We start from the raw sequence: 23,267 nt of genomic DNA, 5'->3' as shown, positions 1-23,267 counted from the left end.
AAAAAATTTTCCCCAATTAAATGTTAAACAATTTTTACATCTGCCCCATCTCCCTCCCATTGAGAAAGCACATATGAAGTTATGCAAAACATTTCCATAAAAGTCATGTTATCCAAAAAAAAGATTCTTCCCACCTTCCCCAACAAAAGCCTCGAGAAAAAAATAATGGTTTAATTTTTATTCAGACACAATCAGTTCCTTCTTGGGATATGGATAGGATTTTTTCATCATAAGCTCTTCAGAGTAGTCTTGGATCATTGTATTGCTAAGAATAGCAAAGTCATTCACAACATTGTTATTACTTTGCATCCAGTATATTTCATTTTGCTTGAATTCATGGAATACTTTAAAACATCCTGCTCACCATTTCTTAAAGAATAATAACATTCCATCATAAGAACACATCACAATTTATTCAACTAGTCCCTAAATTGCTGAGCATCCCTTCAATTTTTCAATTCTTTGCCCTAAGAAAAGAGGTGTTATAAATATTTTTGTCCTTTCCCCTTTTCCCCCTAAAATTCCTTTGGGATTCATGCCTACTAGTGGTACTGTTAGATCAAAGGATATGCATGATTTTATAGCCCTTTGGGAATATTTCATATCTTTTGATCATTTATCAACTGGGGAATGGCTCTTATTTTTCATAAATTTGACTCAGCTCCCCATGTACTTGAGAAACGTGATACTCATCAGAGAAATCTGCTTCAAAATTCTTTTAACAATTATTATTGTTACCAATATTTCCTGTCCATTTATTCTATTTCTTTCTGCCTTTCCATCTTGCATCCTGCCTCTCCTCAAAAGTGTTTTATTTTTGATAACCCCTCCCCCAAAATGTTCTCTTTTCTATCAATCACTTTGCCCTTTCTCTTATTCTCTTTCCCTCTTACTTTTGTGCAGGGCAAGATAGATTTCTATTCCCATATTGAATGTGTATATTATTTCCTCTTTGAATCAATTCTGACAAGAGTAAGGTTCATTCAGTTCCTCTTCCCCTCCACTGTTAAAGCTTTTTCCGCCTCTTTTATGGCAAGTAATTTCTATCATTCCTTTCCCTGTCTCTCAGTATATTCTGCTCTCACCCCTTAATTTTATTCTTTTAGATATTATCCCTTCATATTTAACTTGCACATGTACCCTCTGTCCATATATACTCCTTCTAACTGCCACAATAATCAGAAAGTTCTTATGAGTAGCAAGAACCATTCTCCCATATAAAAATGAAAATAAACAAACTTTATTAAGTCCCTTATAATTTCCCTTTCTTGATTACCTCCTTAAGCTTCTCCTGAGTCCTATATTTGAAAATAAAATTTTTTATTCAGCTTTGGTCTTTTCATCATGAATGCTTAAAAGTTCTCTATTTCATTTAAAATCCACCTTATCCTCTATAGGATTATACTCCATTTTGCTGGGTAGATGATTCTTGATTGTAAACTTAGTTCCATTGCTATTTCAAATTTCATATTCCAAGCTCTCTGATCCTTTAGTGTAGAAACTGCTAAATCTTGTGTTATTTTGACTATGACTCCACTATACTTGAATTTTGATCTTCCTTGTCATCACAGTAACTTTCTATGATTAGAAAATGTTTCTGTTGTTTGCTCATTTTCCCACCTATTACTTGGCTTTTAATTCTTTATTAAAGAAAGTTTCTTTTAACTCAAAACATTCTCCAATTGATAAATGGTCAAGGGATATGAAAAAACAATTTTCAGCTGAATAAAATGAAACTATTTGTAGTCATATGAAAAGATACTCTAAATCACTATTTATCAGAGAAATGCAACTTAAGACAACTCTTAGATACTACTACATACCTCTAAGATTGGCTAATATGACAGGAATAGATAATGACAAATGTTGGAGGGAATGTGGGAAAACAGGGTGGAACATTGTTGGTGGAACTGTGAACAGATCCAACCATTCTGGAGAGCAATCTAAAACTATGCTCAAAAAGCTATCAAACTGTGCATACCCTTTGACTCAGCAGTGTTACTACTGGGCCTATATCCTAAAGAGATCTTAAAGGAGAGAAAGGGACACACGTGTGCAAAAATGTTTGTGGCAGTCCTTTTTGTAGTGGCAAGAAACTGGAAACAGAGTGGATGCCGATCAATTGGAGAATGGCTGAATAAATTGTGGTATATGAATGTTATGGAATATTATTGTTCTGTAAGAAATGATCACCAGGATGATTTCAGAGAGGCTTGGAGAGACTTACATGAACTGATGCTGAGTGAAATGAGCAGAACTAGGAGATCGTTATACATGGCAACAACAAGATCATCCAACATCTGTTGGATGTGACTCTCTTCAACAATGAGATGATTCAAACCAATTCCAATTGTTCAGTGATGAAGAAAGTCATCTACACCCAGAGAGAACCTTGGGAACTAAGTATGTACCACAACATAGCATTCTCACTCTTTCTGTTTTTGTTTGCTTGCATTTTGTTTTCCTTCTCAAGTTTTTTCTTTCTTTCTAGATCTGATTTTTCTTGTGCAGCAAGATAACTGTATAAATATGTATACATATATTGAATTTAACATGTATTTTAACATATTTAACATGTACTGAACTATTTGCCATCTAGGGGGCGGGGTTGGGGGAAGAAGGGGATAATTTGGAATAGAAGGCTTTGCAAGGGTCAATGTTGAAAAATTACCCATGCATATGTTTTGTAAATAAAAAGGTTTAAAAAAAAAAAGAATGGCTCCTTTTCAGGTTGAAGGGTGTAATGTCTTAAGTTTCAGGGGCTTTTAATAGCTGTTTTCAGAGATCTTTCAGTCCTTCCAAGGTATTATGATCCAAGGACAATTGTGTTTAAGAGACTATAAATAGTTTCGTCTGCCCTGGAACTGTGAGGAGGGCTGCTGCGCCACTGTGGCTATAAGTTCTAGTGTCCTAAAGCAACAAAGTACTTCCTCAGTGTCAGTAAAGAGACCTCCATTCTTTTGTGGGCTAAGACTTCCAGAAGCTGCTGCCACTGCCACTGCCACCACCACTGTTGCCACTGCCTATTCATTTGCTCCCAAGGCCCGCTCCTGGGTTGTTGGTTTCCCAAGATCTTCTCACCCTAATGAGACAAACCTTTCCTGACAACCTTCAAAACCTTTATCTTTAATATCTCTGGAATGAAAGGTCTGGAGATTGCCAGTGCTGCCACAGATTTAGATGCCCCAAGACCCATTCCTGGTTTGCTGGACCTGATGCTGTGCTGGCATGGCTTGTACTGGGGCTATGCTGCTATCCCACCCTGATGTAGCAGACCTTTTCTACTGATCTTCTAAGTTGTCTTTGGTTGGAAAATTGTTGCACTCCATCGTTTTGTGAGTTCAATGCTCTAAGATTTGTTTAGAATTATTACTTAGGGGAATTTGGACAGGTTTTGGAGAGAGCTCAGGGTATCCCTCAGCCATATTGGCTCTATCTTCCCAACTCTAGTCTTTTCATCAAGAAATGCTTGAAAGCCTTCTATTACATTAATTTTCCATTTTTCCCCTGAAGGATTATACTCAGTTTTTCTAAATAGGCTATTCTTGATTGTAATTCTGCCTCTTTTGTCCCAGAATATCAAATGCCAAGTCATCTGCTCCTTTGAAATGAAAGCTGGTAAATTTTGTGTGATCCTAACTCTGTGTTTTCATGATATTTGAATTATTTCTTTCTGGCTGCTTGAAATATTTTCTCCTTGACTTTGGAGCTCCTTGACTATAGTATTTTGGGAGTTTTCATTTAGGTTTTCTTTCAGTGAATTCTTTCACTTTTTATTTTACCTTCTGGTTCTAGGATATCAACACAGTTTTCTTATTTCTTAAATAAATATATGAATAAAAAGGTGCACCTAGCCTGAAGAAACTTTTACTTTAACAAGGAAAAATAATAAGATAATTTCTCAAAAGATTGTTTTAAACAATCTATCTTTTCTAGGTCATTTGTTTTTTTCCAATGAGATCTTTATTTTTCCAATGAGATCTTTCTCATTTTCTTCTATTTTTTTCCACTTTGTTTTATTGTTTCCTGATATCCTATGGAGTCATTGGTTTTCACTTACCCAATTCTAATTTTTAAGATATGATTTGAATGAGTTTTTGTAACTCCTTGTCCATTTGGCCAATTGTACTTTTTAAGGAATTATTTTCTTCAGTAACTTTTTGTGCACATTTACCAAGCTGGTGCGTCTTCCTTCATAATTGTCTTGTATCATTCTCATTTATTTTCCAATTTTTTCCACTCCCCATCTTGTTTGACTTTTAATAGCCCTTTTGAACTTTTCTAGAAATTCTTTTTGGACTTAAAATTAATTAACATTTTTCTTTAAGATTTTGGATTATATCCAGTTTTGACTTTGTTGTTTTCTCAGTTTGTATTTTGATCTTCCCTGTAACTTTAGTAATTTTTTTGATCATGTTCCCTTTGTTTGCTCATTTTTCCAGCCTATTTCCTGACTTTGAACTTTATGCTAAAGTTGGATTCAGATTCTGGGATAGAGCAAAAATAAATAAATAAACAAACAAACAAATAAGTAAATAAATAAATATATAAATAAAAAGGTACATAGCACCTAGCCTCAAGAAACTTTCACTTTACCAAGGAAAAATAATAAGAGTCACACATAAATATGGGACACACAAAAAACACACAATAAAGATATTGGAGGAATTGTAAGAGATCCCCTGAATAATATGACTCTTGAGCTGAACTTGGTAGGAGTTAGTGTAAAGATAAAGAACCTTCCATGTATACGGTCAGCCTAAGCAAAGGCAGTTAGATGGAAAATGAAGGCTTTCAGTGGTTTCCATTCACCTAGGTCATCTTCCTGTCTTTATAATGCATATATGTTAATATAAAAACCTAATTGCTTGGTGCCATTTTTTAGCTATTTTTTCCTCCATAATATTTTACTTTTCCAAATATATGTAAAGATAGTTTTCAACATTTATTTTTTAAAGAATTTGTGTTCTAAATTTTTCTCCCTCCTCACTGTACTCCCCATTCCCCAAGATATCAAGCAATCTGATATAAGTTAATTATGTACAATCTTTTTGAATATATTTTCATATTTGTCATGTTATACAAGAAAAATCAGACCAAAAAGAAAAAAAATCATAAGAAAGAAAAAAAAAGCAAACAAATAAACAGACAAAAAAAGGTGAGAATACTATATTTTGATTCACATTCAGGTTCCATAGTTCTCTCTCTGGATGTAGATGGCATTTTCCAATCCAAATCTACTAGAATTGTCTTCAGTCATATTGCTGTGATTCTATTACAGTTGATCATCACATAATCTTGCTGTTGCTGTGTACAATGTTCTCCTAGTTTTTCTCATTTCACTCAGCATCAGTTTCTGCAAGTCTTTCTAGGCTTTTCTGAAATCAGCTTGCTCATCATTTCTTAAGTAATAATATTCCATTATATTCATATACCATAACTTGTTCAGCTTCCCAAACTGACAGGCATACAATGAATTTCCAATTCCTTGCCACTGCCAAGAGTTTTGCATATGTGGGTCCTTTTCCCTCTTTAATAATCTCTTTGGGATATAGACCCAGTAAAGATACTGCTGGATCAAAGAGTATGCACAGTGGATAGCCCTTTGGACAAAGTTCCAAATTGCTGTCCAGAATGATTGGATCAGTTCACAACTTCACCAACAATGCATTAGAGGTTTAGTTTTCCGACATCCCCTCCAACATTTATCACCATTTTTTCCCTTGTCATCTTAGTCAGTCTGAGAGGTGTGAAGTGGTACCACAGAGTTGTCTTAATTTACATTTCTCTAATCAATAGTGATTTATAGAAGTTTTTCATTTGACTACAAATGACATTAATTCATTGTCTAAAAATTGTCTTTTGACCATTTATCAATTGAAATATTATTTATTTTCTTATGAATTTCACTCAGTTCTCTGTTTTAGAAATGAGTTCGTTATCAGAAACATTGGCTGTAAAATTTTTCCCAGCTTTCTACTTTCCTTCTAATTTTGGCTGTATTGATTTTGTTTGTGAAAACCCTTTTTAATTTAATGTAATCAAGATTATCCATTTTGCATTTCATAATGTTCTCTAGCTTTTCTTTGACCATAAATTTCTCCCTTTTCAACAGATCTGACAGGGAGACAATCCTTTGCCCTCCTAATTTGCTTATAGTATCATCCTTTATGTCTAAATTATGCATTTATTTGGACCTTCTCTTTATATAGAGTGTGAGATGTTTATCAATGCCTACTTTTGCCATATTATTTTCCTGTTTTCCCTGAAGTTTTTGTCAAATAGTGAGTTTTCATTTCAGAAGTTGGAGTCCTTAAATTTATCAAACACTAGATTCCTATAGTATTTAACTATTGTGTCTTGTGCACCTAACCTATTCCACTGAAACACTATTCTACTTCTTATTCAGTACCAAATGATTTTTATAACTACTACTTTATAATAGTGTTAGGTCTGGTATGGCTAGGCCACTTCTCTTTGCATTTTTTTCATTAAATTTTTAAAATATTCTTGACCTTTTATTCATGTACATAAATTTTGTTATGATTTTTTCTAACCCTATGAAGTGATTTTTTTTTTTGGTATTTTGATTAGTATGGCACTGAACTAGTAGACCAATTTAGGTAGAATTGTCATTTTAATTATATTAGCTCAACCTATCCATGAACAATTGATATTTTTCCAATTGTAGATCTAACTTCATTGTATGAAAAGTGTTTTGTAATTGTATTTGTACATCTCCTGACTTTGTCTTGGCAGGTAGACTCACTGATATTTTATATTGTCTACAATTATTTTTAATGGATTTCCCTATCTCTGGCACCTAAGCTTTGATGGTAACACAGAAATGTTGATAATGTATGTGCATTTATTTCATATTCTGCAACTTTGCTAGAGTTGTCAATTACTTCTAGTAGTTTTTTAGTTGATTGTCTGAAAATACCATCATATACCATCTGCAAATACCATCTGCAAAAAATATTTTTGTTCATTTGTTGCCTATTCTAATTTCTTCATTTTTTTTCTTTTTTTTAGCTATTTTTAAAAGCCTTCATCATCCTCCATATGGAACAATAAGCAAATAGATTTAACTGCAGATTAAAGTGTAAATAGGTTATTAGTGTATAATTACTCTAGTAAGTCATTTTCAGTTAAATGTGACTCCTAACTGGAGTTATATTATAAAAGGCTTTAAATTCCATAGTCCATTTATTATTACTAAAGCAATGAGGTGTCAATAAAGTTTCTTGAGAAAATTTCTGACAAAGTTATATCTGTGCTTTATGAATATAAATTGGAAAGCTGTTTAAAGGATGGATGTAAATTTGGAGACTGTTTTATTAGTCTAGATACAAGATGAATGGTGCCTGGATTTTTGTGGTTATGTTGTGAGTAAAGACAAGAGAATGTATGTAAGAGACACTGAAGAGGCAAACAAACAAGAATTTGCAGTTGATCAGATACAGGGGGTAATTGAAAATAAAGGGTTAAAAATGTTTCCTTGGTTTTGAAAGTAAATAAACTTTTTCCAAAAAAAAAAAAAAAAAAAAAGGAATATTAGAATAAAGATCAAGTGGTTGAGAAGAGATAATAAGTTCTATTTTGTTTTTTTTTTTTTTTTTTTTTAATTTAATAGCCTTTTATTTACAGGATATATACATGGGTAACTTTACAGCATTAACAATTGCCAAACCTCTTGTTCCAACTTTTCACCTCTTATCCCCCCCCCCACCCCCTCCCCTAAATGGCAGGATGACCAGTAGATGTTAAATATATTAAAATATAACTTAGATACATAATAAGTATACATGACCAAAACATTATTTTGCTGTACAAAAAGAATCAGACTCTGAATTATTGTACAATTAGCTTGTGAAGGAAATCAAAAATGCAGGTGTGCATAAATATAGGGATTGGGAATTCAATGTAATGGTTTTTAGTCATCCCCCAGAGTTCTTTTTCTGGGTATAGCTGGTTCAGTTCATTACTGCTCCATTAGAAATGATTTGGTTGATCTTGTTGCTGAGGATGGCCTGATCCATCAGAACTGGTCATCATCTAGTATTGTTGTTGAAGTATATAATGATCTCCTGGTCCTGCTCATTTCACTCAGCATCAGTTCGTGTAAGTCTCTCCAGGCCTTTCTGAAATCATCCTGTTGGTCATTTCTTACAGAACAGTAATATTCCATAATTTTCATATACCACAATTTATTCAGCCATTCTCCAACTGATGGACATCCATTCAGTTTCCAGTTTCTAGCCACTACAAAAAGGGCTGCCACAAACATTCGTGCACATACAGGTCCCTTTCCCTTCTTTATAATTAAGTTCTATTTTGGATTTGCTGAGTTTAATAGGCCTATGAAATATTTTGATTAAGATGTCCAAAAGAGTGTTAGAATAATAGCAATGAAGTTCATAGGAGTAATGAGAAATGTTTATATAGATTGGTCGTCTTGTACATAAAGAAAATAGTTGAACCAATGGGAACTGGTGAGAGCACAAAGTCAAAGAAGAGCGACAATAATAGAGGGCCCTGGAGAGAACTTAAGTTACCTCTGTACATGGGAAATGGGACATGGATGATAAATTAACAAACCATATCATAGTGGAGCAATGTCAAAGAAATCCAAGGAAGAGAAAGTATTCAGAAGAAAAAGATGATCAATTTTATCATATGCTACAGAGACATCACAACAAAGAAGAAATGAGAAAAGACTTGTCTTTAGGAGCAAAGAAAGCAAAGATGATTTTAGAGCACTTTCAATGAAGGACACAAAAGCCATTTTACAAAGAGGTCAAGAAATGAGAAAGTTTAAGTAATAAATAAAGACAGAAGTTAAATAATAAAGAGGAAGAAAGTTATAGGACAAGAGCTTCAAGGAATAATTGAGTCATGGGAAGTTATTCCAGATAGGGAAAATTTGTTTGTAGGAACCAAGAAAAGAACCAATAGATAAAATTAAAAATTATAGAGTGAGGGAATAATGACAAGGGAAAACTGCCATAGAAGTGATGAGATGGTGCCCATGGCACAAGAGGAGTACTGGGTATTAGTAAGGAAAACTATTATTCTCTGAGATTGAAACAAAAAAGGAGTGAATGAAATATGATGCTAAAGTAATTTAAGGGTGGAACTAATAGAGAAAGGGAAATCAAATGGATAACCTTAGAGGGGTTGTTTATTTGGGGGGGGTTGTTGTGTTTTGTTTCTTCTTTGTAGATTATTGGCATGATCCTCTGCTGAGAAGGTATGTGGAAGTAGGGTATAGGTGACTCTAAAAGAGAGAGTTTGAAACAACCACTGTGTAGAATACATTAGAATTGGTCAGGAAGGGACAAAATTACTATTTTGTAAATGCCCAGGGAAGATTGGATAAAAGGGTTGTTGAAAGACTCAGACAAGATTCTTAATAAATATTAAAGGACTATGAGAATTTTAGTTATTACTAAAGAACCTCAGATTTCTTTGGTGTTTTTCTATTCACCTGTCCCAACAAATGTTTCAATTCTGGACTATTGCAATAAGCTATCTCTACTTCTCTACAAACTGCAAAGATCAAGTACATCTTCAGGGAGGGAACAAAGAATAATTTTCTCTGCCTTCTGAGTATACTTAATTACAAACTGGCTTTAGTTCCTTTCCACTTGACCCTAACCTCCCACAGACAACAATTTTGTCTACAGTTGATTTTTTCTTGAAGCATAATGGAACTGTAAATCTGGGAACCTACTCCTATCTTTAGGAGAGGCTTATTTAGGTATTTTGACTATACACTGAAAGTCATCACTGTTACCTGAACTCAGAATCTTTAGTACCATTTGAAAATTGGAAGCCTTCTTTCATATGAGTGTTTGAATTCATCTTTGCTACCTTGTACCTCAATCATAATGAGGATATGATTATCAGCACTGTCTTTATTTTCACTCTAGAATGAAATTTCAGTCCAAGTTCTTCCCAAATCCTTTTTCATTCTGTTATGGAAAAATGCAAATGAGTAAAGAGAAAAAAAATGTATGCAAGAGACACTAAGAAGGCAAAATAGACAAAAATTGTCGACACCAGCAGAATGGAATCCAATAGTCATTTCTATGGCATGTCAATTCTATGACATGTCAAACAATAAGCATTACTGTTACAAAGAGAGATAAAAGCTTGTTGGTTGAATGAATAAATGGCCAGAAACCAAAACTTGAGGTTAAAATCTGAATTTATACACTCAGTCATGAGTGCATATAGCTTAAAAATCAAAAGAAATCAGAATAAAAGGAAAAGAGCCGAGAGAATAATAAGAAGAAAAAACTCTATCACATCTTGGATTTTACATAAAAAAAGAATCAGCAGCAATGTTATAACATAGTAAATCAACTCTTTGTGACCCCATTTGGGGTTTTCTTAGCAAAGATATTGGAATAGTTTGTCATTTTCTTCTCCAGTTCAGTTTTCAGATAAGGAAATGAGGCAGGTAAGATTAAATGATTTGCCCAGAGTCACACAGGTAATAGGTGTGTGAGGTCAGAATTGAACTCATGAAAATAAGTTTTCCTGACTCTAAGACCAGCATTCTATCCACTATGCCACTAGTGCTCTGGTAAGGTTCCTTTTTTCTTCTTTTTACTTCAAAATAGTTTTGGGAGGTTATTTTTTTTTTGATTATGAACTTGATAAGCATCATAAAAATGAACATTTTTATAATACAAAAATGAACAGAAAGGGGAAATTCTGTATTACATTGAGATTGACATTGTGACTATTATATACAGCTTTTAAAAATAAATATTAATTATTTACACAATAGTTCTAATAATATTGTCTCCTGATGTTTTGTTTTCTACTGTTCATTTTTAAATAGTTCATTGGTAATTTATCCCTTCTTTATTTTTTGATATTATTATAACTATGCTCCAACTATCACAAAAATTCTCCCCCACCTCAAAATAATGAAAGCTCTCCCTTATAACAAATAAATGCAAATAAAAACAAATCACACACTGTACCTTTCTGAAACCACCTAACTTAAAATGAATTCAATTTTTCCTGTAAGTTTTATTGTGATTTGTTTTCTTCTTGTAGTGGCAGTTGTTGAGTTTATGAAAGATGGTAAAATGCTTGATGTTTTTCTGACATTGTATACATATTCTGTTTCATTTTGATCAATTTTTCTATTTTTAAACCAGTGCCAAATAGTTTCAGTGATTCATCTAATTTGAGATATTGTATTTTTAAATCCTTTTCTTCCCCCTTTTTTCTTTTCTTTTTTTCCTTGAGATTATTCACCTTTTATTCCTCCAGATGAGTTTAGTTAGTATTGTTTAGTTGTATCAAATAACCCTTTGATAGTCTGATCGGTATGTCATTGAGCCTATCAAATAATATAGATAGTATTGTAATTTTATGATATTGGCACATTCCAGTCATAAGCAATTGGTATATCTATTTACAACTGTACTTTTTTCAACAAAAAATATTCTATAGCTATAGTTTTATAATTCCACTGTGGATCATTTCAGATATTCCTAGATATTCTAGATATTTTATATTCACTTTGGAAGAAAATTTTCCTACGTCTTTCCTACCTGCTACTGTATTGTTTTGGTAAGATACAAAGAAACAAGCTTATGTATGTTTAGTATATATATATATATATATATATCCTCATATTTTACTAAAGTTATTAATTTATTCACTGAATTTTAATTTGATTCCTAGAGAGTCATTAAATAATACATCACATTTATTTTCAATACATGATCATTTTATTTCCTCTTTACTTATGATTATTCCTTTAATTTCTTTCTCATCATATTGATACAGTCAGTATTTCTGGAATTATATCAAATATAGTAATGACAATGGACATCTTTACTTTCCCCTTGATATCATTTGAAAACCAATGTATGCTAGAAAATGTTAAAAACCAGTTCTCTGAAACAAGAAACAAATACATGACATGCCTTAGTGAAGTTTAATCTTCTTTTAATTTTTTCCCTCATCACTTTCTTAACTATAGGCAATCAAAAATAGCCTCTGCCTATTCCCAAGATAGAAATGCTTATTTTGAAAGTCTAACAATCAGCTCTATATTTGTTCACATATAGACAAAATAGTTTGTGAAAATTTTCTCAAAGAAAATAATTAATATGAGATAGCATGTCAAAAGCTTTGTTCATTTCTTCTTCATTTCTTATGAATTCTCTTCCTTGGAAATATCCCAAAAGTTTTGGAATATTGCCATATCGTAATTTTCTTTGATTAAATTATAATTGTTTATATGTTTTGTTCTTAAATGTGTCAATTATTTAGCATTAAATTATTCTACATTTACATTTTGAATTCTTCTTTTCTTTGCATGCCCTTGACCAATTATAATTTTTATTGCTATAACTAGAAAAGGATGAATTTTGGTTTTTTTTGTTCTTCTGAATTTGTTTAAGGTTTTTAGACCTAGTACATGGTGGATTTTTATAGAGGTACCATCATGTTGTAGATGACAGATAGATAACATAGATATATATACACAAGTTTATTCCTTTTATTCTCAATGAGTAGTCACAAGAAAACTTTTGTATCTAATTCTTCTAAAAATTCCTTTCAGGTATTTAATTTCTTTCCTTATCTCTTTGTTAAAATTGTCTAATTCTGAAAGGGGCACACATAGATAGATCCACAATTATTGAAGTTTTGCTTTCTTCTTTCTTTTTTGTAATTCAATTAACTTTTTTTAAGTACTTAGATGCTACAGTGAATATTTCATATGTATATATTATATATATACATATTCATATTTATATACAAAGAAAGCACTATTACTTCATTGTATCAGTTCTTTTGAATATAATTAATTTCCCATTTTATCCCTTTTATCTATATCTATTTTAATAGATTGAGATTATGATTGCCACCCTCTGCTACTTTAAAGTTGCATGAGACACAGAAGATTCTTCCCTGGCCTCTCATTTTAAATCTGTGAATCTATGTATTTCAAATATTTTTCCTATAAACAATATAATTTTGAATTGTTTTCTAATCTATTTTGCTTCTCTCTAGTTTATGAGTGAGTTAAGGCTATTTATATTCGCACATGTAATTGTCAATTTTATACTTTCCTTCACAATATATATCTATAACTAAAATAAATGGTCCATTCCTATACCTCTTCCCCTCCTCTCTTTACTCAGACCTCAGTCTTTGACTCTTCTACTTTATCTTTTAATCCCTCTTTTATAATCCATTCTCCAAATATTTGCTCATCTTGTTTCCATTCCTTCCATGACTCTGATCTTAAAAATCACCTCTTTCTTCTCCCTATATATGTCTATTTCCCTGAATGGATTGTAAGGTATGTTCAAGAAAGGCTATCATTTTTGTTGTGAGGGCTGCCAAGCCTTTTTCAAGGCTGCTTTCCATCTTTAGGATTTACCTGATTCACCCAATTCTCATTGTGACTCCAAGAGGCTGCAGGATGCATAGCTGGCACAGTAAGGCATAATAAGCTATTTTGGCAGAAGAACTAACAGATTGAGGGTAACTGAGAAATCTCAAACCCTTTGGTGAGTCAAAGGAGTATCTATCCCAAGTATGTGAAGACTTCCTCCAGTAGGACAGACAGATGGTAACAATTCTTCCAATAGCCATCAAGGCTGTTAAAAGTCTACTAAAGTAGGCATTGTCGAGCATTTAGAGTTTGTTTAGATATTGAAGATACCAAGATCATCCACTGCATCTTTTTTTTTTTCCTGAGGCAATTGGGATTAAATGACTTGTCAGGATCACACAGCTAGGAAGTGTATGGGACCAGACCTCACTCCAGGGCCAGTACTCTATCCACTGTGCCATCTAGCTGTTCTCATCCACTGAATCCTAAGCCATCACTAGTAATCTCGACTTTGTCTTGTCACTGGACTTGGAGGACTCTGTAAGAGAAAATGATGACAATGATTTTAAGCAACTCTGTGTCACTTAAATCCAATTTATGCATGAATCAAAAGACAACACCCCTACCATTTTGCCATTTTTACTTATCTCAGAGTTTTGTGGCAACAAAATAATGTAATGATGTAATGAAACATCATGTATAGATAAACTGGGAGCCATGGTCAAAACCCTGCACATAGGCAACCCAGATTATAGAGTCATATTTTCACTGGAAACAGCTGAGAGATTTAGTAGCCCCAAGGGTGTCACAGCAATCTTTTTAAAGGACCACACTGTTTACCTCCTGGTATGAGAAAGGGATCTGAGAAGGTGCCTTAAATCTTCACTCAACTCTGATCTGCTTACTACAGCAGGAAGACAACTCACTCTGTGGTCAAACACACAGACAAAAAAAATGTAAAAAAACACACTTTTTTTCAATGATAATTTGACTCAGTACATGGGATGTGCACAGACTTATGGACAACACTAAACTTGTGGACAACAATAAATCTGAAAGACAAACAGCTCCTGTTGCAAGAGAACTCAGCAAATATCATTTCCAAATAGCAGCCCTGAGTTGAAACAAGGCTGGCAAATAAAATCCAGCTTATTGAAGTTTCTGGAATAGTCACAATGAAAAGACATAGGTTTTGCTATCAAAAGTAATCTAGTCAACAAGCTTCCATGCATACTAAAAACAGCAAATTATAGGCATATGACAATATGATTGCCACTCTCAGGAAAGCATCATGCCCCCATTATCATTGCATGTGCTCCCACTATGATAAGCCTTGATGAAGTCAAATAAAAATTTTATAAAGACTTGGAGACCCTAATCACCAATGTGCCTAAAGAAGACAAGCTTGTAATTCTGGGTGACTTTGATGCAAGAATAGTCAGACCACCCAACATGACAGGGAGTCCTTGGGAGGAATGGAGTTGGAAACAGCAAGAGTAATGGTCATTTTTTTACTGAAAACTTGTGCATCTCATGGCTTTCCCATCACCAATACTGTCTTCCATATACCTCAATGCAATAAAACTTCACAGATACATCATGTCAGCAAAAATTGGCATTTAATAGACTACATCACAGAAAAGAGAAGAGACAAGAAGTGAGAATAACAAAGGCAATGTGTGGCACAGAGTGCTGGACTGATGATAAACTTATCCTCTCCAAGCTTAACATTCTCATTCAGTAAAAGCAGTTGCTTCAAGATAAGATGACGAAGATACAACTTAATTTCAGTAGACTAGAGTGCTTCTTTGAGCAGGAACAGTTTGTGCTAACTTGAAGGGACAGCTGAGCCAACACACAGTTGACAACAGTAGAACAGAAAAGGAATGGATAGTTTTCTCAGATTTGGTGTATAGCATTGTGTTTTTGCTTATCTGAGTCAGAATACTCACAAACATCAAGACTAGTTTGACATTGATGATAGGGAAATTCAGAACCTGCTAAATAAAAAACAGGAATTCCGTAGGATTTACCAGCAGGATAGCTCATCTGTTTCTAAGAAGACAACATTTAGCAAGTGAAGCTTCAAGAGTTACAGGATTATTTACTCAGTAAGAAGGCAAATGAAATTCAGTGTTTTGATGATAGTAACAATCCAAAGCATTTTTATGATGCCCAGAAGGCTGTTTATGGATCAAAGACTTATAGTTCATCCAAATACTCAGTGCTGATGGAGCAACACTGAGTAGGGAAAAGGGAGAAGAGTTGAACATTTCCACTGTGTTCTCAACAGATCTTTATCAATCAATGTTGGAGCCACTGACCATATACTTCAGATTGAAGTAAATTCCTCTCTAGCTCAAATTCCAGCTGAAGAAGAGGATTTGATTACCATTAGGCTACTTCTGTGTGGCAAAGTGCCTGGTCCTGATTCTATTCCAACTGAGATTTACAAGGCAGGGAGTCTATTGCTCATAAAAAAGCTGCCTGAAATTTTCTGGGCTATATTGCAAAAAAAGATTATCCTCCAAGAGTTCAAGGATACCTCCATTATCCATCCTTATAAAGGTAAAGGAAATTAATTGTCCTGTGATAATCATAGCAGGGTCACTCTCTTAATCACTGCTGACAAGATTTTTGTCAGAGTCATCCTTAATGGAATGATCCTTCACCTGGAAGATGGTCATGTACCTGAGAACTTCTGTGGCTTCAAAAAGGGTTGAAGAATGATCTGTATGGTGTTTTCTGCTCAAAAATTCCAGAAGAAATGTCAGTAGCAGAACATAGGTCTGTATACAATATTGTTGATCTGAGCAAGGCCTTTAATACTGTCATTTGTGAGGGCTTGTGGAAAATTGTGTAAAAATTGGCTGTTTAAAGAATTCATTAGTATTGCCAATCAATTTCATGATAGCAATGCTTTTCTGGATTCTGAATACTAGATAATACTCTGGTATTTTCTCACTCACTAATTGAGTAGTGCAAAGCTCTGTACTTGCTCCCACGTTCTCTAGAATGATTTTTTTTACTAATGTCAGACTTCTTCAGCAAGGACAAGAACAGCATTAAGGTCTGCTATCATACTGATGGTAAATTATTTAATTTGAAAAGTCTACAAGGCAAAACTAAAATGGAAGGAGATTTGGTGCATGATTTTTTTTTGTTCACAGATGATTATACACTCAATGCAGCCTCTAAAGATGAAGTACAACAAAGTATGAATCTTGTGCGAATTTGCACCTAACAATTAACAAGAAAACACAACTTCTCCACCAACCAACATCACATCATTTATAAGCAGAATGGAGAAATTTTGAACATCGTGGATAGATTCATTTAAGTTACCAGGATATTTACCAGGGATGTACACATAAATGGTGAGGTTGATGCATGTTTTACCAGAGCTAGCTCAGTGTTTGGGAGGTTCTGAAAGATGTTGTTTGCTTGTGTTTTGTTTTCTTGAATTATCACTCCATATTTGCACTTCATTTTAAATCCCTATCTAGGTTTCTATTAATTCCTCTATATTTTAAAGTGTTTTCATCAGGAATATTTAAAAATTCTCTATTTTAATAATAGTTCATTTTTCCCATACATGATTATACTCAGTTTTATAGGAATAACTTTACCTTCGTTGTATCTTTTGCCTTTTGGGATAGTGCATTCCCAAGATTTTCTTCCCTTTTTAATACTAGTAGCATAATTTTATATGGATCCCAACTGCGAATCTTTTACTTGAAGTCTTTCTGGATGTGCTTGCAGTATCTTTTAATTTGGAAATTCTGACTTTTAATAACAATATTCCTACATGTGTCCAAACTTGTGGTTTGTTTCAGGAGGTGATCAGTGCATTCTTTCTATTTAAACATTACATCCTAGTTTTAACCCCTCTAAAAACTTTTGCTTTGTATTATTATCACTAGATATTAAACAGACAGATAGACAGACAGATAGAAGAAAGAAAGAAAGAAAGAAAGAAAGAAAGAAAGAAAGAAAGAAAGAAAGAAAGAAAGAAAGAAAGAAAAAGAAAGAAAGAAAGAAAAGATGTAGAGTAGGTTTTGGGATTGATCATGATTTTCAGGGAGTTCGATAATTCTTGAATTATCCAAACCTATTTCCAAACCTGTTTCCTCCAAAACCTATTTCCTAGGTGACTTCTTTTGGATTGTTTTATTTTTAATAACAAATATTTAACACTTTGCTCTTTAAAAAAAAGCTTTTGACTTTGTAGTATCTTGGCATATTGAATACTGATTATATTTTTCACAGATTATATCTCTTCGTAAAGGTTTGTTTTTTTTAACTTTCTTTTCTAAGCTATTTCTTTTCCTCTATTTTTTTCCTCCAAAGTCCTTCTTTAAGTCCTAATTTTGTTTTTTTTTTTTCATCTCCTGCTTCACAACTTCAATCCATTTTTGTGTTTCTTGCCACTAATTCATTCTTTCTCTTAGGATCTGTTTATAATTTATGGAATTATAACTAGGTCTCAATATGAATAATAAATCCTCTCAAGTGGTTACATTTTTCAGATTCACACTGAACATTTCCATTGGACTGGAAACAGCGACCATATTTTACATAATTAAAATTTCAAACTGTGAATTTGAATACATGCAGACAATTCAAGGGATTCATTATTTGTATTTATTAGGACTTAGCTGCACTCTATCTGGGTGTATCTTTTTATCTTTTTTTAAACCCATAATACTTCTTTTTTTTTTCTACATTCTATTATGCTTCCACATATTTTCTATTATGTAGTCTCTTTTTTAGCTCCTACAAGATACAAGTCCATTTATCAGGGCTTATGTTCACTTCCCTGGTATGTCCTTTTCTCAGCTTCAATCAACTTTTGACCTTATACAGTTTCTGAACTTGATGGATTTACTTTTGTCTCTTTTCAGTTTTCATTATCCTTATTCTATCTATTGTCCTTTTCAAGATATGCCCTAAGATATGTATAGAAAAATTGGGATCCTCAGACATCTTTCACATGTCCATCTTAACCAAAAATGTGGAAATGAATTGTATTGTCAACAGAGTATACACACACACATACACATGCGATGGTGTTATGTGACAAAGGTAAGCAGTACTGACTCTTAATTACCTTAATTGCACCTCCAAGATTGGTGGGTTTGGGTTATGTAGTATAGAGAGAGACATTGAATGAGAAGTCTCTTGCGCCTTAGCCCATTGATATTTTCTCTGGTCTGGGTAGAGGTCAGGGAACAGAAAAGATTATGTAGCCCCTTTGTGGAATCTCTGAGTTGAGTGAAATATAGGTCAAAAAAATATAAGAAAATGTATATAGTATCTTTAACTGATTCTCCAATCCCTTTCCTAAGGTGTACAACATTTTCATTGCATTAGCCCAAGGCAACATACAGTTTGGGTTTCCACTCAACTTTGTGGAATTCTTCTACACTGTTCAGAGTTGGTTTATTTGTTTTTTAACTTCTTCCTTTCTAACTCAAGAGGAAAAATGGCATGGAAGCAAAGTACTAGAAGCACAGTCAGAAAATGTGGGTTCTAAATTTTGTCTAGACACTTACTAACTATATAACTTGTCAGTTAAATAAATTTTTCAATCTATTCCCTCATCCATAAAAAGGGGATGATAATGCCTGTAATACTTATCTCTTATAATATTTTGGTGAGGATCAAACTAGGTAATTCTTGTAAAGTGTTATATTGGTATCAGTTATTATTATTATTAGCCCTCAACAGAGTGAAGAAAACTGTCTGGAAGATAAGCTACACCTAAGTCATCTGAAACGCTTGGAGCAGCTCTTTACAGCTCCAAATAGAGGAGGCACAGAAGAAGTTGAGTGGGATCCTGATTGCAATTTACTCTCCAAAAAGGAGACATCATATCCATCAGGAAGTTTGACTCTCCAGGATTTCAAGAATGCGCTGACTGAGCTGCTGGGTTCAGAGTACTGGAATGGACAAACAGAGCTACTTTTCAACAAGGTATCCTTTTTCAGACTTTAAAGCTATCACTATTGACTGACAACTAGGAATTGAGCATTTCTTCAGAACAGGGGAAGGGGAAAAATATTTCTGCATTTTGCAATTTTCTGGATGGAGAAATAGAGTAGTAGCTCCTAGAAATTGTATATAGTGGTCCAGCTTACACTAAGAATATCATCTGCTCTACAGACAAATTTCCATTTTCTTCCTCCACTTCTTTTACCTTCTTCTCTCCCACCACTGTTCCTCCCATTTAGTGTATATCTATCTGGAAACTGGATTTGGGCCTCTACCTAAGTAGCCGAAGGTTCTAACTCCAATGACTGTCAACTGAGTTATCAATAAAGTTTCTGTTGAAAAGGGGTTGTGGATAACAGAGAATGCAATGGTCTACCTTCCTAACTCCTGTCCTTAACAAGCCTCAAATCTATGAAATATCTCAGCCATGGAAATAAAATATCCTTCTCTATGGGTTCTACAGGTCTTAAGAACTCCCAAGAATATATTTGACCTTTGTGGGAAGGGACATTTTATAATATCATCCATTTATATAAGTGAGGGCAAAATGACTATAGATGTTTTTATTGTTCATAGATGTGTGTGTGTTTTTTTTTTATTTTTGAAGATTCACACAGCCCGTGACAATATTGTCGACTGGAGTGAGTTCTGTACACATTTGCTACTTCAATACAGTAATAGAGATCATTCAGAAAGATCCAAGGACATTTTCTTTCAGGGCAAGCCCTTGATCCGGCAATGTTCACAGAACCGGGTGAGCATGAACCTACATTAATAAGTCAAAAGTTAGGTTAGCTCCCCAAGGCCTACCAGTAGAAGCCAGGTCAGGTAGGATTAAAAATGGGAGAGAATTAAGCCTATTGCCAATACTCCAGAAAGAACTGGGGTGATCAGGGAGTAAAAAAGAGTTTCCATCCTTTCTTCTGGTTTACTCCAGGCTGTTTGGAAGTGGTTTTAGTTAACTAGAACATTTGTGAAATAGGCTATTCTAGTTAAATAAAATATTCTTTAACCAGCCTTTGTAAGGTATAGGGGTTTGGAATATCTACACAGGACAAGTAATTGGTAACATCTCAATACAATTTGGAAGACATCTTACAAAAAGGTAGTTTTAAATGAAAACATTAGTTAAGCAGAATAAACCTAGTAGAAAAACCTTTTCTTAAAAATTAGACTACCAGAAAGAACCCTAGACTAAGAGCTGAAAGGCCTGGTTGACATACGTCTTAACTTGATGTGTTATCTTGAACAAGTCATTTAACTTCTGTAGGCCCAAGTTTTTTCATCTATTAAAGGATTAGATAAGATAGATAATCTTTGAAATAATAATAGCTAACATTTATATAATACCTACTGTATACCAACTCTAATCAAATTTCATCTCATGTGATCCTCACAACAGTCCTATGAGGTGCATAGCCTATGAGGCTAGTATTATCCATATATGAAAAAACTGAAGCAAAATAGATTAAGCAATTTGGCTGGAGTCACACAGCTAATCAAAGTTATGAGGATAGATTTTACCTTGTCATGTATACAGCTAAATAACAAAAAGATTCAGAAATCCTTGAGAAGACAAAAATAAAACAAAATATTAAAGCAATTGAAAAGCATTCAATGTAATCAATGACAAAATCATATGGTATATATCTTGGGAGAATAAACCTAGACTGATACTGTCTTAAATATCTTTTCCTTTAAATAGAGGGTCTTAACTGAGGACCATGAACTTTCAAAAAAATGTTTCAATATTTGCATTTAAATATACTTGGTTTTCCTTTTTTTCTTTAAATTTTTTCTTTAATTCTATGTGACATTCACTTTAAAACGTTATTCTCATAAAAGATCTAGGTTTTACCTTTTCCTAAGGCAAATAATTGGCTATGTCAAAGCTAAGATAATGTGCTAGAGGGATCTAAGAAAAAAAAAAAGGTTAGAACTCTTGCTTAGATATTAGAAAGATAGAGGGCTTCAGAAATTATTGAAAAATTTGAAGTTCAATAGGTTAAGAATGTGGTATAGTGGGAACGTGCTATCTCTAGAATTACAGGACCTAAGTTCACATCTCACTTCTGGTACTTACAATCTTCATGACTTTACGTAAGTTATGTAAGGGCTTCTCTCCAGCTCTATCTTTCCTATATGAGATCAGATTGGCTTTTAAGGGCACTAATGAAACTAGAACCATAATCCCATAATACTACCTTCCATAACCTTTAGTATCCCAACAAGAAACATTTTTACACTTCTTTGTAGGATTCCAACTAAACATTAGGTTAAACTAGAGAACTAGATTTGAAGTGAGCCATCTGGGGTGTCAAAAAACTATATAATAAAAATGTCAGAATAAATAATAATAAATTGAATATGGATAAACTGAAGATAATCTCAGAAGAAAGGCATTAATATTAAGAACAATCTAGCCATATGAGCCATATTGCAAAGACGTAAACATCAAAAGAATCTGGTACTGGCTAATAGAATGGTGGACTAGTTGAATAGATTGAGTACACAAAACAAGAAAATATCATAGCAATCTAGTGTTTGATAAATGCAAAGATCCCAGCTCTTGGGACAAAAAGTCAACTTTTGACAAAAACTACTGGGAAAACAAGAAAGCAGTATAGTAGAATTTAGGTATAGAGCAACATCTTACACTGTATACCAAGATAAGGTCAAAATGGTATTTGTTTTCATCAAAAGAGTGATACCATAAGTAAATTAGGAAAGTTTGGAATAGTTTACCTGTCATATCTATGGATAAGAAAAGAATTTAGGAACAAATAAGAGATAAGGATAATAATAAATAATAATAATAATAAATAATTAAATAATAACAAATAATAAAATGGATAATTTTCATTACATTATATTGAAGAGATTTGCACAAATAATATAGCAAACTCAAGAAGTAAAGCAGAAAATGGAAGGAAATCTTTTATAGCAGTTTTCTCTGATAAAGGCCTTGTTTCTCAAATAGAGAACTGAGTCAAATTTATATGAAGTCATTTTTCAATTAATGGTGAGAGGATATGAACATGCAGTTTTCAGATGAAACAATCCAAACTATAATCATTTGAAAAAATGTTCTAAATCAGTGTTGATTATAGAAATGTGTAAAGTACGGATTAGCTCCCTGGAGGGCTTCAGGGTCAGCCAGAGTCAAAACAAATTAAAGTCTTTGGTCTATAGGGGGAAAAGTGAAGGAGGTAGGCAAACTGCCACACGGCTTGTCAAAGATGTCTCCTTGATTCTGGAGTCCTAAGTCACCAGCCTTTCTCCTCCTCATAAGGCCACCAAGTGACTGGCCCTCTCTCCTTCCACCTTCCAATCCTTGTCTCTGATTATCTCAACACCAAACATTCAGCAAGCAACAACAATGAGAAGAGCCATTTATCCAATTATATGCTAATAGAGTCATTGTGTCACATCAAATAGGTAATTAGTCTTAAGTGCTCTGTTGTCTAATTCAAGCACACCTTTTTGAAGTTTCAGCCCTTTACAGAAATGTAGATTGGAACAGCTCTGAGTTATCACTCCATACCTATCAGATTAGCTAATATGACATAAAAGAAAAATGACAACAATTGGCAGTGATATGGGAAAATTGGGACACTAAAGCACTTTTGGTACAGTTAATTCAACCTAATTCAACCATTCTGTACAGCAATTGGAACTGGACCCAAAGGGCTATAAAATTGTGCAGACCCTTTAAATAAATAATTGCCAGAAATACATTATATTTTCTTTGTCTCTTGCTAATGTCAAGTCTAGAACATAGGTCTTTGCAGTCGTAATCCAAACAACACAACTTCCTTAGTGACAGCTCTGGAAATGGCCTCTGGAGAATTATCCTTAAGAACCATTTCTGTATCTTTCAGAAATCATGGCATAC

The 23,267-nt window shown here is 33.5% G+C and overlaps 1 protein-coding gene across 4 annotated transcripts in view; it reads left to right on the top strand.

Moving 5' to 3' along the window:
- LOC100932963 (WD repeat-containing protein 49-like) overlaps nt 1-23,267 on the top strand; it is a 119,128-nt gene that overhangs the window by 19,045 nt on the left and 76,816 nt on the right. For all 4 annotated transcript variants that reach the window (XM_031965700.1, XM_031965699.1, XM_031965698.1 and 1 more), the window contains exons 4-5: nt 19,099-19,354; nt 19,980-20,126. In XM_031965700.1, the coding sequence (XP_031821560.1) occupies nt 19,099-19,354; nt 19,980-20,126 (403 nt within the window). The remainder of the gene's footprint in view (nt 1-19,098; nt 19,355-19,979; nt 20,127-23,267) is intronic.

This window comes from Sarcophilus harrisii, chromosome 4, assembly GCF_902635505.1.
Source record: "Sarcophilus harrisii chromosome 4, mSarHar1.11, whole genome shotgun sequence".
In the NCBI taxonomy this organism is placed as follows: Eukaryota; Metazoa; Chordata; class Mammalia; order Dasyuromorphia; family Dasyuridae; genus Sarcophilus; species Sarcophilus harrisii.
This window is presented reverse-complemented; position numbering and strand designations above follow the sequence as displayed.